Here is a 14,893-nt window from a genome sequence, read left to right as displayed (position 1 = left end):
AAGTCCTGCCGTTCAGAATGGACTCTGAGGAGGTGGTTCTGAAATTTGTTCATCTTGTTTCTCTTTCTCTATTATTTTTTTTGAAGTTTAAATTATTGAGTTTTGTTGAGGTATAATGTACATACTACAAAAGGACCTTGTTTTAAGTGTACAATTCAAATATTTTCAGAAAATTTGATGTATAATCATCATAATCTAATTTTAGAACATTGCCATCATGCCCCCTAAAGTCCCTCTTCCCATTTGCAGTCCCTCCCTGGGCTCACCCTCAGCCCCAGGTAACCACTATCTACTCTTTCTCTCTAAATTTAATCTTTTCTGTGCCACCGGTGTGGAACTTCCATTAGATTATTTTTTTTACTGACTAGACTTCCAGCCAGTCCTCTTGTCTTGGCATCATCTTCACTCCACTTCCCCTGGCACCTTGGCAAGCAGTTCCTGAGCCTTTGAGGGGGTGTTGTATATAAGTCAGCGTTTTATTCACTGCCAGTTTAGGATTCCGCTTTCTGGCTGTGCTCATTTGTTCACCTGCTCACCAGCTTCCAAAATGCTGTGGATATTTCTTTCCCATTCTTTTTTTTCCTTGTGAGTTTTTACCTTTAAAACAACGACAAAACCCCCCCCCAATAAATTTTACTGTCTTGTTAATGGGGTTTCAGGAGCGAGTTGGAGCAGGGTCTGGGGTAAATGTTGTGTGTGCAGTCTGCTACCATCTCTAACTGGAAATTGTCCCCACTAATATTGATTTGCCCTTTTCATTTATTTATTTTAGGTTTCTAAAAGACTCTGGAATTTCCTGGAGTTTCTTTGTTGTCCTGAGGGAATGCAGGACTCTGACTTCTCTGGGGTAGATACTGTTTCACCCCACTTTGGTCTTCTAACACGGGCCCTGGGTGATAAGAGTGGGTCTCTAAGAGAACAGCCAGTAGCTGATCCTCCTGTGTGCGTGCTTCCGGGGCTGTCGGCTGAACCAGCATTTGCTCCTCATTTGACAGGTTTGTAGCCTGTGTGCCCACCATCAGAAACATCACAAGCTTTAAAAGGTTCGGGCCTGGCCATTCACGCCGTTCTTTTCATCACACTTTCTGTGCTCTGACTCTGACTTAAGCTTTTCTAAGTCTTGACACTTTCTTTTTTGCTCCTAGGATCATGGATTTTCCTGGCCACTTTGAACAGATCTTCCAGCAGCTGAACTACCAGAGGCTTCACGGCCAGCTCTGTGACTGTGTCATTGTAGTGGGGAACAGACATTTCAAAGCCCACCGCTCTGTCCTGGCAGCGTGCAGCACGCACTTCCGAGCCCTGTTCTCAGTGGCAGAGGGAGATCAGACCATGAACATGATCCAGCTGGACAGCGAGGTAGTGACAGCGGAGGCCTTTGCCGCACTGATTGACATGATGTATACCTCCACCCTCATGCTGGGGGAGAGCAACGTTATGGATGTCTTATTGGCAGCCTCTCACCTGCACCTGAACTCTGTCGTTAAGGCATGTAAACATTACTTAACGACAAGGACGCTGCCCATGTCTCCCCCTAGCGAGCGCATTCAGGAGCAGAGCGCCCGCATGCAGCGCTCCTTTATGCTGCAGCAGCTGGGACTGAGCATCGTCAGCTCGGCCCTCAGCTCCAGCCAGGGTGGCGAGGAGCAGCCAGCCCCCATCAGCTCCTCAATGCGCAGTAACCTGGACCCGCGGACACCCTTCCCCATGAGACGCCTGCATAAGCGCAAGCAGTCTGCGGAGGAGCGGGCCAGACAGCGCCTCCGGCCCGCCCTGGATGAGTCGGCCATCTCTGACGTGGCGCCAGAGAATGGGCCACCAGGGGTTCATTCTCGGGAGGAGTTCTTTTCACCAGATTCTCTGAAAATTGTGGATAACCCTAAGGCTGACGGGATGACCGACAACCAGGAAGATGGCGCCATCATGTTCGACCAGTCCTTCGGTGCTCAAGAAGATGCCCAGGTGCCCAGCCAGTCCGACAACAGTGCTGGCAACATGGCCCAGCTGTCCATGGCCTCCCGCGCCACCCAGGTCGAGACTACTTTTGAGCAGGAAGCTGCAGCTGAGAAAAGTAGTTTTCAGTGTGAAAACCCTGAGGATGGCCTTGGTGAGAAGGAGCACATGAGAGTGGTGGTTAAATCCGAGCCCCTGAGCTCTCCTGAGCCTCAGGATGAAGTGAGCGACGTGACCTCCCAAGCAGAAGGCAGCGAGTCGGTGGAAGTGGAGGGAGTGGTGGTCAGTGCGGAGAAGATAGACCTCAGCCCCGAGAGCAGCGACCGGAGTTTCTCGGATCCCCAGTCTAGCACTGACCGGGTAGGGGACATCCATATTTTGGAAGTTACAAACAACCTAGAACATAAATCTACTTTTAGCATTTCAAATTTTCTTAACAAGAGCAGAGGAAGTAACTTTAGTGCAAATCAGAGTAACGATGATAATATCCCAAACACCACTAGTGACTGCAGGCTGGAGGGGGAGGCCCCTTATTTGTTGAGTCCAGAGGCTGGGCCTGCAGGCGGGCCCCCCTCGGCCCCTGGCTCTCATGTGGAGAACCCGTTCAGCGAGCCCGCGGACTCGCACTTTGTCAGGCCCATGCAGGAGGTGATGGGCCTGCCGTGTGTGCAGACCTCGGGCTACCAAGGAGGAGAACAGTTTGGGATGGATTTTTCCAGGTCTGGTTTGGGGCTGCATTCCTCCTTCTCCAGGGTAATGATGGGCTCCCCAAGGGGAGGAGCCAGTAACTTTCCATACTATCGCCGCATAGCTCCCAAAATGCCAGTGGTCACCTCTGTCAGGAGCTCCCAGATCCCAGAGAACTCTGCCAGCTCCCAGCTAATGATGAACACAGCCACATCCTCCTTTGAAAGTGGCCATCCTTCGCAGCCCGGCCCCCCACAGCTGACGAGGGCATCTGCAGACGTCCTGTCGAAGTGCAAGAAGGCCTTATCAGAGCACAATGTCTTGGTTGTAGAGGGAGCTCGCAAGTATGCCTGTAAAATCTGCTGCAAGACTTTCCTGACCTTGACAGACTGCAAGAAGCACATCCGTGTTCACACAGGTGAAAAGCCCTACGCCTGCCTGAAGTGTGGCAAGAGGTTCAGTCAGTCCAGCCACCTGTACAAACACTCGAAGACCACCTGCCTGCGCTGGCAGAGCAGCAACCTTCCCAGCACTCTGCTCTGACCCGAGCCCCGCGAGAATGCCGATGCCAGCCATAGGACCGAAACTAGTCTCTTGGTTCGTGGCCAACGCCATTGGGTTTGAGGCTTCACACCGGGAATGGCTCTTGCAAATTCCAATGACGAAGAATGGAGAATTAGTAGGTGTTGTGCTTGTGCGGGGGCGTTTCCAAGTGAAATGTGCGCTTTCAGAGAAGGGATACAATCCCTGAAGCTAAGTTCTTCCTTAGGGCTGAGTAATGCAGTCAGAAAGTAGTTTGTAATTGATGTTAAAAGTGGCACATTTAAAAATTAAAACTGAAGTGCAAAAAAATTTTTTTAGCAATTTTTGTAAAACTCTGAAGCATTTAAACTTCCTATATACCTTCTGATGGGAATATTATATACCTGTTCAGTGATGCAAAATGCACTTATGTGTAACCAGTGGCAACTCTGTGCCTGTCTTAAAGGAAGGCCCTTGAGGACACGCCTGTCTGCCACAGATGCTTTAAAATGTATCACGAGCTAGTCCCTAGGCCTCAGAAAGTACTGTATTTTTAAATTTTTGCCTAATTTGCAGTCACAGACACTGCACTTTGATGGTGCTGACACTGGGTTCAGAGTGAGCATTCTCTGGACTACTAGGTGTATATAATTTTGAAAACATCACTGTTGCATAGATGTTTTAACAGTTTTTCCTGGTTTTAAAAACAAGGTTGGTAAAAGGAGTATGTACTTATAGGGAGTGATGAGTAAGGTATTGTTTCCATATGTGCTGTTTAGCAGTGTTTTAACCAACTTGTATTTGCGTGACAGTTCCATGTTTGGAAGTCAGGAAGGAGCTGGTGTCTGTCTTTGTTCTGATGAAGTGAGTCCTGTTTTGTGGGATCTTTCATGGCACGTTTACCCCTTGCTCCATCCCGACTTCAGGGCTGGTCCATCCGGATACGTCTCACCCGGTGACAAGCCCCTGCTCTGCTTCGCTTCTTCACACTCTCATTCCGCATATGGCATCCTTCCTGGGCCTGGATCACTGTCTTCAATTCAAAACTAACTAAAAATGAAGTCAGTCCTCCTCCTAGCATTGGGACAATCTGAGGAGACATCAGGGCCACTGCCCTGGGCCTCTTGGGGCCCCATCCTATGGTCTTCTGACCCTATGCCATCAGGGCTTTTGGCAGCACCCGTCAGGCTGAGCCCTGGCTGCCCTGATTCCAGGGGAACAGCACAGGTTAACCTGTCTCTGTAGAGCTCACGAAGTCAGTTTAATTCACGCAAGAACATGAGTTCATCTTTTTTTTGTATAGCTTTTTTAGAGACACCAAACAACTGTCCTTCAGTTCTTGTGCTTAGAAAGCTAATCAGCATGTGTTTTCTCTTAATCTAGTGTGTGCAGTTACACATCTGTCTGTGAATAAACTCATGATGTTCATTGTCGGTTTAGCATCTCCTATGAACCGATTCCTGGGGAGGAAAGCCAGAAGGGAAACCTCTGATTCCTCTCCTTTCAACAGATGTGGGACAGAGAAGGTTGGAGGCTGGGGAATCACCTGTGAAGTTGTGTGTGGGTAATTATTAGCAGTTGAGTTCTGACTTGATGTGAGGAGGCTCTCCATCCACCCCTCCGTGGGGACCAGTGTCTGGTGAGATTAAGCTGGGAGGCAGGTGGGTCAGCATGGAAAACGAGAGAGGCCCTGCCTGGCCTGAGAAGAGGAACCGGTGGCACCAGGAGGGGCAGCGGCAGCCCTCCTTCCCTTCCACCAGGAAGCTGTCCCCTCTCCGGAGCTCTGGCATAAGTGGCCTTTGCTTCGGGGCCCATCTCTGCTACAGCAGCTGGAACCCTGCCTCTCCACTGCTAGGTGGAATCTGGAATTGCTCATCTACCTCTTAGTCAATCAGTTTCTATGTGTGAGAAGCAAGCTTGTGGGCCAGTGTCCTTGTACACACTGTAGCACTTACAACATAATTCAGAGGTTCCCTGGAAAACCCAGTCCCAGGGTTCCTATGACCGGTAGTTTCTATCTGAATTATAACTAGTATTGGGTACCTGGATTTTGATTGGTTAGCCTTAATTATAGCTTGGCATAATTGTTTCTGGTGACCAAATCATAAAGTTCTGTCAGGGCACCCATGTCAGTGGTGCTATGCTGGTCAAAGTTTGAGACTTTGAAATAAAAAATTTGTCATATTCATGCCTCTAACTAATTGTGTTCTTTTCTTTGCCTTAGGTTATTAAAGTTGAAACCAAAAAGTGAAGTGGTATTGCGTTCTCTGCTAACCCTGCTTCGACTAGTTATTTTTTAAACCAAGCTTCCTAGAAAATACTGTCATGCTGTCAGTAACAATTATCGGTCGTTCCCCTCCGTTCGTCCCTTCTGCTGTCCCTGCGCTGTCTGTCTCTGAGCTGCAGACAAGTGTGAGGTGGTGCTCCCAGTCCACCTGGTTTTACTCCCTGAGGGCCTGTTGAATTCGTATGTTTTCTGGTGCTCCCTTACCTGCCTCCCAGGTTGAAAACTCCACTCTCCAGTTTGGTCTGGCCGTGGGGAAGAGCTGGACCCCGAGTCCTTCGGCAGAGCTGGTGGCCTGGCCTTGGGAGAAGTGAGGGGATTAGAAAAGGGTGTCCACCTGGGGGGTGGGGGTGGAGGAGGGGAGGGACACAGGGAGCCAAGTGTAAAGGTTCTGAAACTAATTTTAAAACAAAAATTAAGAGAGATGCACCTACCTTGATTATTCTTGACCAAAATATGAGTACCATGACCTTACCTAGTTCACTTCGCCATGCGTATTTAATTTGCCCAACAGTTTAGGAAGCAGATCCAACTGCTCTGGGCTATGGTTGTTCCATCTTCAGTGAGGGACACTTGAAGGCATTTTAGCAGAGGACGAGGGTCAGGTGGTTCGGACAGGTTCTAATAATTAAAACGCTGGGGGTGAGGACAGGGGTGGGAAGCAGAACCCGCAGGTCACCAGAGGCCCTGATCTGGAAAGGGAAGCGGATGCTGGTTGTTAGCGTCTCACAGTCACACGCCCAGACAGTCTCAGAGAATTCTTTAATAGAATTACACACTTTGGGCTCAGATGTTTCCAACCACAAAAGTGGCAAGCACGTCTATCAGCACCAGTCTCCCCTCCGTGGAATCAGTACAGATCAGACTTTTTTCTTTGGCTCCCATCTTGTAGGTCCAAATCAAGCCTGGCTGCGTCTGACACAATCCCGGGCCATTGGCCTCCTGGCCCTTGGTGTCTCCCGTGTGGCTACAGCTTGAGTTCACTGGGCATCGGCGCCCCCCTCAAGCCAGCCAGCAGGTTGTTAGCTGCCAACAAGGACATGGTGTTTCGGGTTCTGTGGGTGGCACTGCCGATGTGGGGCAGGATCACTGGAAGGGAGAGAGAGGGAGAGAAGGGTGGTTCAAGAGCGTTAACGCAGGCCCTGTTTTCATGGTGAGGGTTTGCCAATGAGAATAATAAAAAGGACCTGCCTCACTAGTCCTTGGTTTGCCCTCCCTCCTGTCACTAACCACTCCACTGCCCTGGGGCTGAGGGTCAGAGAGACACCCAGACACAAGGGTGACAAGAAGTATGTATCCTGAACTCAAGAATATTGGGGCTAGAGGGGTGTTGGAGCTGATCTAGACTCAGTCCTTCAGATAAACTAGGTGTCAATTTAACTGCTCACCCACACCGTGTGCCCTGGAAAGTAACATGCCAGGGCTTCTAATCTACAGAATAACAAGAGGAAAGGCTGGACAGCACAGCTCCTTCTGGCCCCAATGCAGAGGAAATCAGGTCACTCTCGTCCCCAAAGAGCACCTTCCTAAAGCCGTACCCAGGGAGCAGAGCTGGACTCCCAGGCCTGGGGGGATGGGATGGCCTTCCCAGCTGCGGGCAGCGGCCAGGCCATCACAGCCGATGTTCCTTTCAGACTGGCATGGGGGTAGGGATGCCCGAGTTTCCAGGGCTGCAATAATGGAAGCATTCACTGTGGGGAAGGCAGCTGAGGACCCACTCTGTGGGTTTCCATTCCAGAATGTAAAGGTGGGGGCCTGGCCCACACAACCTAAGGCTGAATTACACTGAACCACTGAGTTACAGATCAGTCTGGAGACAGAAACCACACCAGCTACCAGAACAGAGAAGGTAACAGAGAGAATTGTTAAGTAGGCACAAAGTTGTTAATGGTAACCGAGGAGGTTAAAGAGGAACGCTAAGCAGGCAGCCTGGGCCCATCGGGAGCTCATTCTCAGGCCCCACCCTAGAGCCGAGGCAGAAGCCCATGGGGGCCTGGCACCCCATGTTTGATCAGTCCCTGCAGGTGACCAGTGAACATAAAAGTTTGAGAACCGCTACAGAGGTAAAGACACCAGAAGCATCTACCCCACCCGCCATGGGCTTAGGGGCAAAAGGATGGATTGTTAAAACTTTGAAGGCTGAGGAGGGCCCCTTTGGTCTGTGGGCTGTGGCTTGGGTCTCTGAGGGGCACAACGCTTAACCAGAGTGTCAGGAGAACTGCAATCTGCCTTCACCAGCCGCTGCAGGAAGTGCTGCTGGCAAAGTGCGGTTCTTACCACAGTTCTTCAGGGTCAGGAGAGGGTGGTTTGTAGGCAGTGGTTCTGGGGTCGTCACATCCAGTCCAGCAGCTGCAACCTGACCGCTGGCCAGGGCCTGGTACAGGTCGTCCTGGTTCACCACTTCTCCCCTGGGAAGACAGCGTGACCCAGGCTGCCTTTAGGGCAGAACCACCCACAGAATGAATTGTCCATTGCCCTGGTACTTGGCACTGACTTTCAAAGCAGTCCCACAGTATACTTATTTACAGTTTGTGCAGATCAAAGAACCCCAGCCCTGTCACGTTCAAGCTGTGCAACCTTGGGCAAGTGCTCCTCTGTAAGATAGGGAGACTACCACCTAACTCCCAGGAGTGCCTCCTTACACCACTGCTGCACGAACAGGGCCCACGGGCTGCATTTGTGTTGGGCCCTAGACCACCCACTGACAAGCACCGCAGCAGGCCCACAGGCACCTGCCTAACTAGGGCAGAGACCCAAAGACACACCCCACTATGTCCCTCCGAGCGAGCAGCCATTCTTCCCGTGACTGAACCACTGGAGTAGAGAACTGATTTGCATGAGACTTCATACTGTGCACTAAACAACGCCTGTGCAATAATCAGTAACGCAGGGCCCTGCAGTAGGGGGTATGTGATGGAAGCAACAACACTGTTGGCCTCAGTGTGAGCCAACACTGTTCTTGTACGTCTCCCTCTACGCCAAGGGCACTCACTGCCTTTGCAGCTAAACGTTAGTAATTATAGGCACCTCTGGGGTGGACAAGCCCTTGGGGCGACCTCATCCCTTCCCATTGCGCATCTTTGCCCCCAAACTGATTAAAGCAGGTTCCAAAGGCACCAGCTAGGAAGCGGTTGGAGTGGCAGAGAAGGAAGGTTCCCTCCATAGCCTAAAGGAACTCTGGGAACATTTTGAGGAACCAAGACAACCAGGGTTTTGGGTCTATCTCCCCAGGAACAAGAGGGTTCAAGCTGTCACTGCCTCACAGACAGACCCAGCCTCAGCGCCATGAAGGTCGGCCTCCAAAGGGCTGTACCCTTTGTGGTTAGAGGAACATGGGCCTCCCCAAGGTTACCTGGTAACTCGCTGCCATCTTGTCTTCACTCCCTAAGCAAGACCAGGGGTCCGGCTGGGAACCAGCCTGGCCGGGCCCTGCTCTAAGCACATGGGACATGCTCTGGGATTTTTACTGTATTTCTGAGTTGGCTGGTTCACTGGTTTATGGAGAGCAGTAAGCTCAGCCTGAGTCTCACCAACAACCCACAGGGAGAAAAAACCTCAGATCACAACAGCAGGGAGAGCCCCTCTCCAGTCTCACCCAGTGACCCAGGGGTGCCAGGTGGCCCCAGGATACCTGCTGACATTGACAAACACGGCCGTTTTCTTCATCTGCTGGAAGAAGTCCTTGTTGCAGAGCCCCTTGGTTGCAGGTGTTAAGGAGCAGGTCACGATAATGAAATCAGATTCAGCAGCCAGCTGGAGGGTGGACACTGGGGGAGGGTAGGGCTCCATCAGGTATCGAGTTTCAGGTTAGGGGAAGCAAGAGGTGGGAAACCTGACCGTTCCTCCCTCCTCTCATAACAGAAACTCCCGAGATGCTTCCTAAGGCCTCGTCTCTACCTGGACAACTATGGTAATGGTACAAAGTAGACAGCCACTTGTGGGACCCTGGTGTATTATTACATCATTCAGCCAGCCCCCTGGTCTAAAGGTGGGGAAACTGAGACCAGAGAGGGGCAGGAGCTTGTCCAAGGTCACACAACAGGATCTAGGCCACTCTGGCTTTCACCACCTCCAAGGCCCAACATGCCGAGGGGGTGAGAAGTGACTGAAATCCAGCCTGCCCTCTGCTCCCCAAGCTGTGCACCTGCCAGGCGGCTGGATCCACCCGGACACAAGGCTGGCAGTGGCACTCACTAGTTCACTGAGGAACCTGTGAAAGTTTCCTTACGTGTGTCACCATCCCTGCTGCTCTACCCACACACAGGCACTGGTGATAAGGGGCTCTGAAAGACAGGAGACCTGGATGAGTCCCCGTGCTCCCTGCATGTGCCTCTGTGTGCAGGGGCAGGAAGGTCAGGGAACCCCAAGGGCCATACGGAGCTGCCACATTCTGCCTGAAAGCACCGCTCTTACAGACAACACGGAGCCCTCCAGCTGAGCACCGGTGCAGCTCCTGCAAAGCTAGAGGTTTTACTTACCAAACTCTGCCTGGAATTCCTCTGCTTCCTGAGGCCTGGGCTGGCGCCCTGCATATAGAAATCTCTGGACGCCGAATGGTTTCAGACGCCGAGCAACAGCCTTGCCTGCAGGCAAGGAGTCAGAGTCAGTGTTTGTTCCCAACCCCTCAGAACACAGGGCAGCTACCAGCAGCTTCAGGGAAGGGGAGCCCTGGGAAGAGGTGAGGGAGGTGGCAGCAAGGTCCTTCCATCCGCACAGTTCTGACATTAAGTGGTCCTGCTGCAGTGTACTCAGCCCCGCCAGCCCAGACTGCCCTTAAGGGCCCATGTGACAGCCCTTCAGGGATCTGGAGGCAATGCCACAGCTTCTCTGTGGCTATGACTGGCTTATGCTGTCCTTGCTTACATGGTTCTGGCCATCTTAAAGGCCATTTGCTAACCTTCCCTGAGCACTGGACCTCACATCCCAGGAGAGGTCTGACTACACGGTCCAATTCCTCCTTCTGGACCCTCTGCTTCTGTTAATGCCCTTGACTGTTTGGTGACACTCCCAACCTGCCACCTCGCCCTGACTTAAGACCTTTCCACATGTGCTGCTGCTGAGACAGGCTTGGACAGCTGGATTTTCAGACCACATGCCCCAAAGCCAGTGGGTTCCTCCAAGCACCTCTCTAATGTGAGGGGCAGGGCTGCTAGCAAGCCAAATTATCCGTACTTTCCCGTCTCACCCCCACCTCTGCACCAGGCAAGATACCTGAGGACTGACCACCAGCAGCTGCCTGGTGGAGCTCAAGCCTTTATGTCAGACTTCTCCAAACAGGAGCCACTGGAAGAAAACTAGCTCTGCCCTGTCTCAGGATTACAGGCAAGCTCAGCCCACTGGACCCTCTGGTTCCTGAATTAAGGCTTTATGAGTCAAGGCCTAGGGGGGCACAGGCTCTCCCACAGTAAACCTCTCCTAAAGATCCCCACCCAGCAGCCACCATGGAGCTGTGATCATGAAGAACCCTGGCTCTTACAACTTGCTTTTACCACCTAGTGAGTTCTTAAGGAACTCCTTGTTTTATTTCATTATATTTTATTTTTTGGCCTGTGTTTTATGAAGCCATGTCTTCTCACTAGAGATACCCCTACTGCACCCTTTTCCGAAAAAGGACTGTCAGCATCCAGACACAAGATGCTGGAGACTCAAACCAAGCCATGAGAGCCTGGGCACTGAAGAGCCTCACCTATGCGCCCCAGCCCGATGATGCCGACGGTGCTCTGCGTGAGGCCGTAGCCACACATCCACAGGGGCTTCCAGGTGGTCCAGCCGCCGCTGCGGGGAGGGAGAGGGGCAGGTAAGAGGCCCAGGCCTCAGGCAGAGCTGAGGGCCCCCTGAACAGACCCCGTACCCAACAGACACAGAGGAGCTGGAGTCCAAGGGACAGGCCCCGTCCTTCAGTCAAGGATTAAGAGGAGTGTCCGTTATACCTATAGCCACGCAGCGCTGCAGATAAGCAGCAGGAATGACTCTTCCTTCAAAGCCATTAGGGACACAGAACCCAAGGGCTGGGAGGGGCCTTAGAGGTTCCCCTCCCACTTTGCAGATGGGGAAACAGACAGTGACCTGTCTGAGCTCACACAGCCAGGGCAGAGCTGGGAGTAGCAGGTTGCAAACCCAGGGTGTGGGATTCCAAAACTAGTATTCTCAGGGCTCCAGGGAAGCCACAGGCCCAGCCCTGTTGCTCTGGGTGGACAGGGGAATGGAGCTTGTCTTGAGTCACCTCCAGTGAAGGTGCCAACTCCCTAGACAGGAGGGTAAAAGGCACAAACAGCCCCATGCAGCCTCCCTGCTACATTCCCCACCTCCAAACCCCTGCTCCAGGCCTACGTTCTCTGAGGGCCTGCATTTATACGCTATCTTGCCTTTGCTCAAGCCAGTCCCTGCACCTTCCTTGACTCTGGATATACAGACCCAAATCTCTGCTCTGAAACCCTCAGGCCAGATTTTCAAAGTTTTCAGATTTAGTAAGGTGGTAAGGTGCATATGCTATGTTCTACGTAACACCCTCAGCAGCATCTGGGTGGCACCTGCATCAAGCACGTCGGTCTATCTCCAGCAAAATTAAACCACCTTCAGTTTTCAGAGCCTTTGGGTTTCCACATGGTGAGTGAGGGATAATGGATCATCCCCCTAAGCGCTAGAGAGGATGCCACCAGCTACTTCTTCCTCAAAGCCTTCCCTGATCCACTCTCCTCCCCCACCTCCTCACCACCCCTGTCCTCTTCTCCCATGATTTCCCTTCATGCCCGGTTCATTCCAGCTTTGCTGTGTACTTTAGTATCTTGGCTGAGTCCGTCTCCCCCACTGACTGGGGCACACCCAGGGACAGGAACATGTCTGGGCCAGGAAGGCACTGGGTGCTCAGCTACCAGCTGCTGAGCAAAGCTGACTTCCCGGCCAGGCGTTAACTCACTTCTTCACCTCCTCAATGGCCTCCGGCAAGCGGCGACAAGTGGTGAGCAGTAGGGAGACGGCGAGTTCAGCCGTGGTGTCTGTCAGGACATCTGGGGTGTAGCCCACACGGATCCCACTACGAATCAAAGATCTGGTGGTAACACTAGCCTCAAGCACCATCACCGATTTCTACTGCTGGGACATTCCCATGATGCGGCCTTCCTCCCTCTTTGTGCTGCCTGCCAGGAAGCTCAGAGCTGTAAGTGAGCAGTCAGGAATGGTCAGCCCTCTTCCCATTTCAATTATCTTCCATTTCGGGAAGGACATAAGATGCAAGATCAGGGGGAGGTATTTACAGCTCAGCAGTAGAGTGCGCACCTAGCATTCATGAGGTCCTAGGTTCAATTCCCAGTACCTCCATTAAAATAAACAAGCATACAAACAAACAAACCTATTACCTCCCCCAACCAAAAAGAAAATTATAAAAAGATGGAAGATCAGTGTCTAAAGTCTGGGGCCAGAACTACTTAACCTGTTTGAATTTCCTCATCTAAAAAAAGGAAATAATACTTGCCTTTTCTACTTGAAAGAGTTGTTGTAGGGGTCAAAAAAGTGAATGAATGTGAAAGGCTGCTACCTGGACAGATGTTACCCAGAGTTTCTAACTACTTGCACTTATCTTAACTGACCTGTGCACACGTGGTCAGGTTTCATCATCAGCCACATTTTCACTGGTCAAGGGGTATGAAGTAAAAAAAAATACTCAGTTCCACCTCCTCCCTCTCTGATAGTCACCTCTCACTTCAGGACCCCTTCCAGAGCCCAAGCTGCATTTACCGCTTCTTGATTTCATCCAAAGCCAAGTGGTCGACACCCGCGGACAGCGTGCTAATGACTTTAAGATTGGCTCCTGTTGTGCAGAAAAAGCATTATTTGTATCTTTCCTCATTGGATTCAAAGCCCTCCCACATTGCTACAAACGGTCTAGAAAAGGCAGGGCCCTACTAAAGGTCATAAAACAAGGCTGTGCAGAGCTAGATGAGGGCCCAGGGCCCTGGCTCCCCTCCAGGCTATGGCCTTTGCCCTCCTGAGGCCTCCCTCTGGGGACTCACAGCCGAGAGAGCGGCAATGTGTGCGCCAGATGGAGCTGCACACAATGTTCCCCTTTGGCCCAGGACCACAGTGAATGCCCTCAGAGCTCAGAGAGGTGACTGAAGACCTGCTCAGGCACCAGCAGCAGGCTTATGTGCCCAACAGGGCCAAGACACCCTTGGAATCCTCCCCAGGCCTGCAGAGCACACATACCTGCAGCATCCAGAAGCTTCTTGTCTATGCGGTCAGAGAGGAGGCAGAGCAGGCCATGGGCCCCAGCCACGCCCTGTTCCAGGTCCTTACTGGGGATGGGCTCATCGGAATCCCACTGCTCCACCTCACAGCTGAAGGAAAAGGAAAGACCACTCAGAAGTGGGGGAGCCCCACAAATGCCCCCAGGCTCCATCAGAAGACCCTTCTCAGAGTAGGAAACACTGTCTTCTGCTTGCTCTGGCCTTAGGCTCTGGCATTGGTTTCTGAGGCTGGGTTCCACCTTCTCCCTGCCTGACACAGGCAGGGCAAACCTGCATTATGTCCTGCTCAGACTGCAGCTGGACAGAGCTGAATTCAAACCCCAGCTCTGCCACATACAGAGCTGTGTGACTTTGGAGGAGGTACTTAACTTCTCCCAGTTTTCTCACCTGTAAAGTGGGAATTATAGTACCGACTTCACAGTGTGGAAGTATTAAGAGTCCACATAATAAGATGCACCTGGCGAGACTGGCACGCAGGGTTCAATTTAACAAGTGTTACCAGAAGACCCTGCCAACGGTGCAAAGGGACCAGGCCAGTGACTGTCAAATCTCTGACCCGGCCAAGCTACCGCCAAGGGTAAAGAATTAACAGCCTGGACCTTGCGTCATGGGCCGTCTCCCCTCTCCCCAGGCCCATGACTGAGGAGGGCTCTAGCTCTTTCCCAGACCTCCACTGCAAGTACCAGGGGCGTTGCGGGTCCCAGCGTCACTGCAACGGGTCTGGAGAAAGCTAGGCCCCAGAGAACTTTCTATAAGCTTCCCCAGAATCTAAGACCGTTCCGGCCGGGCACAGGTTGGAAAGTACAGCCAAGGCCCAAGCACAGGATCCCGGATCTCTCTGACCCAAAGGATTGCCCCGTCCACACCACCAAAAATAACTGGGACTCGAGAGGCTGCCCCCAGCCCTCCCTGAGACGCTGAGTCACGCCGCGTGCGGGGCGCCCAAGGCCCCGGAGCCGTGCCCGCGGCTTCGCAGCCCCTTCCCGCGACACCACCCGCAGCCCGCGCTCCCGGCGAGAAGGAACTCGGCGCGCGGAGCGGTGCAGGGGCCCCGGGCTCTTACTCTGAGGCCTGGGCGAGCGCGACGCTACCCTCGGCGGGGATTCTGCGCGTGACGAACACCTTCATGAGTCTCACCAGCCTCATCCACCATCCAGCCGCCGGATACTAGGCCGGGACCCCGCGGGCCGGAAGCAGCACGGGA

The 14,893-nt window shown here is 52.4% G+C and overlaps 2 protein-coding genes across 7 annotated transcripts in view; one reads left to right on the top strand and one right to left on the bottom strand.

Moving 5' to 3' along the window:
• The window catches only part of ZBTB5 (zinc finger and BTB domain containing 5), a 21,896-nt gene extending 16,537 nt beyond the window's left edge, over positions 1–5,359 (top strand). For 3 of the 5 annotated variants that reach the window (XM_006204087.2, XM_072959747.1, XM_031677311.2), the window contains exon 2: positions 1,146–5,359. In XM_006204087.2, coding sequence (XP_006204149.1) covers positions 1,150–3,183 — 2,034 coding nt within the window. In that variant the 5' untranslated portion in view covers positions 1,146–1,149 and the 3' untranslated portion in view covers positions 3,184–5,359. Of the gene's footprint in view, positions 1–513; positions 1,044–1,145 lie in introns of those variants that run through there. The other 2 variants (XM_072959745.1, XM_072959746.1) reach the window with 2 other exon arrangements.
• Positions 1–14,893, bottom strand: part of GRHPR (glyoxylate and hydroxypyruvate reductase) — a 20,213-nt gene extending 5,320 nt beyond the window's left edge. Inside the window, exons 1-11 of one of the 2 annotated variants that reach the window (XR_012072088.1) lie at positions 14,753–14,893; positions 13,649–13,779; positions 13,181–13,253; positions 12,363–12,479; positions 11,133–11,221; positions 9,925–10,029; positions 9,078–9,213; positions 7,724–7,854; positions 6,226–6,535; positions 5,922–6,138; positions 5,654–5,746 (exon numbers count right to left, since the gene is read on the bottom strand). Coding sequence is in view for 1 of the 2 variants with exons in the window: in XM_072959748.1 (XP_072815849.1) it covers positions 6,414–6,535; positions 7,724–7,854; positions 9,078–9,213; positions 9,925–10,029; positions 11,133–11,221; positions 12,363–12,479; positions 13,181–13,253; positions 13,649–13,779; positions 14,753–14,835 (987 nt within the window). In the remaining variant the exon portion in view is untranslated. Of the gene's footprint in view, positions 1–5,653; positions 5,747–5,921; positions 6,139–6,189; positions 6,536–7,723; positions 7,855–9,077; positions 9,214–9,924; positions 10,030–11,132; positions 11,222–12,362; positions 12,480–13,180; positions 13,254–13,648; positions 13,780–14,752 lie in introns of those variants that run through there. The other variant, XM_072959748.1, reaches the window with a different exon arrangement.

This window comes from Vicugna pacos, chromosome 4, assembly GCF_048564905.1.
Source record: "Vicugna pacos chromosome 4, VicPac4, whole genome shotgun sequence".
Classification (NCBI taxonomy): domain Eukaryota; kingdom Metazoa; phylum Chordata; class Mammalia; order Artiodactyla; family Camelidae; genus Vicugna; species Vicugna pacos.
Note: the sequence above shows the minus strand (reverse complement) of the source record. Positions and strands in the feature narration are given on the sequence as shown.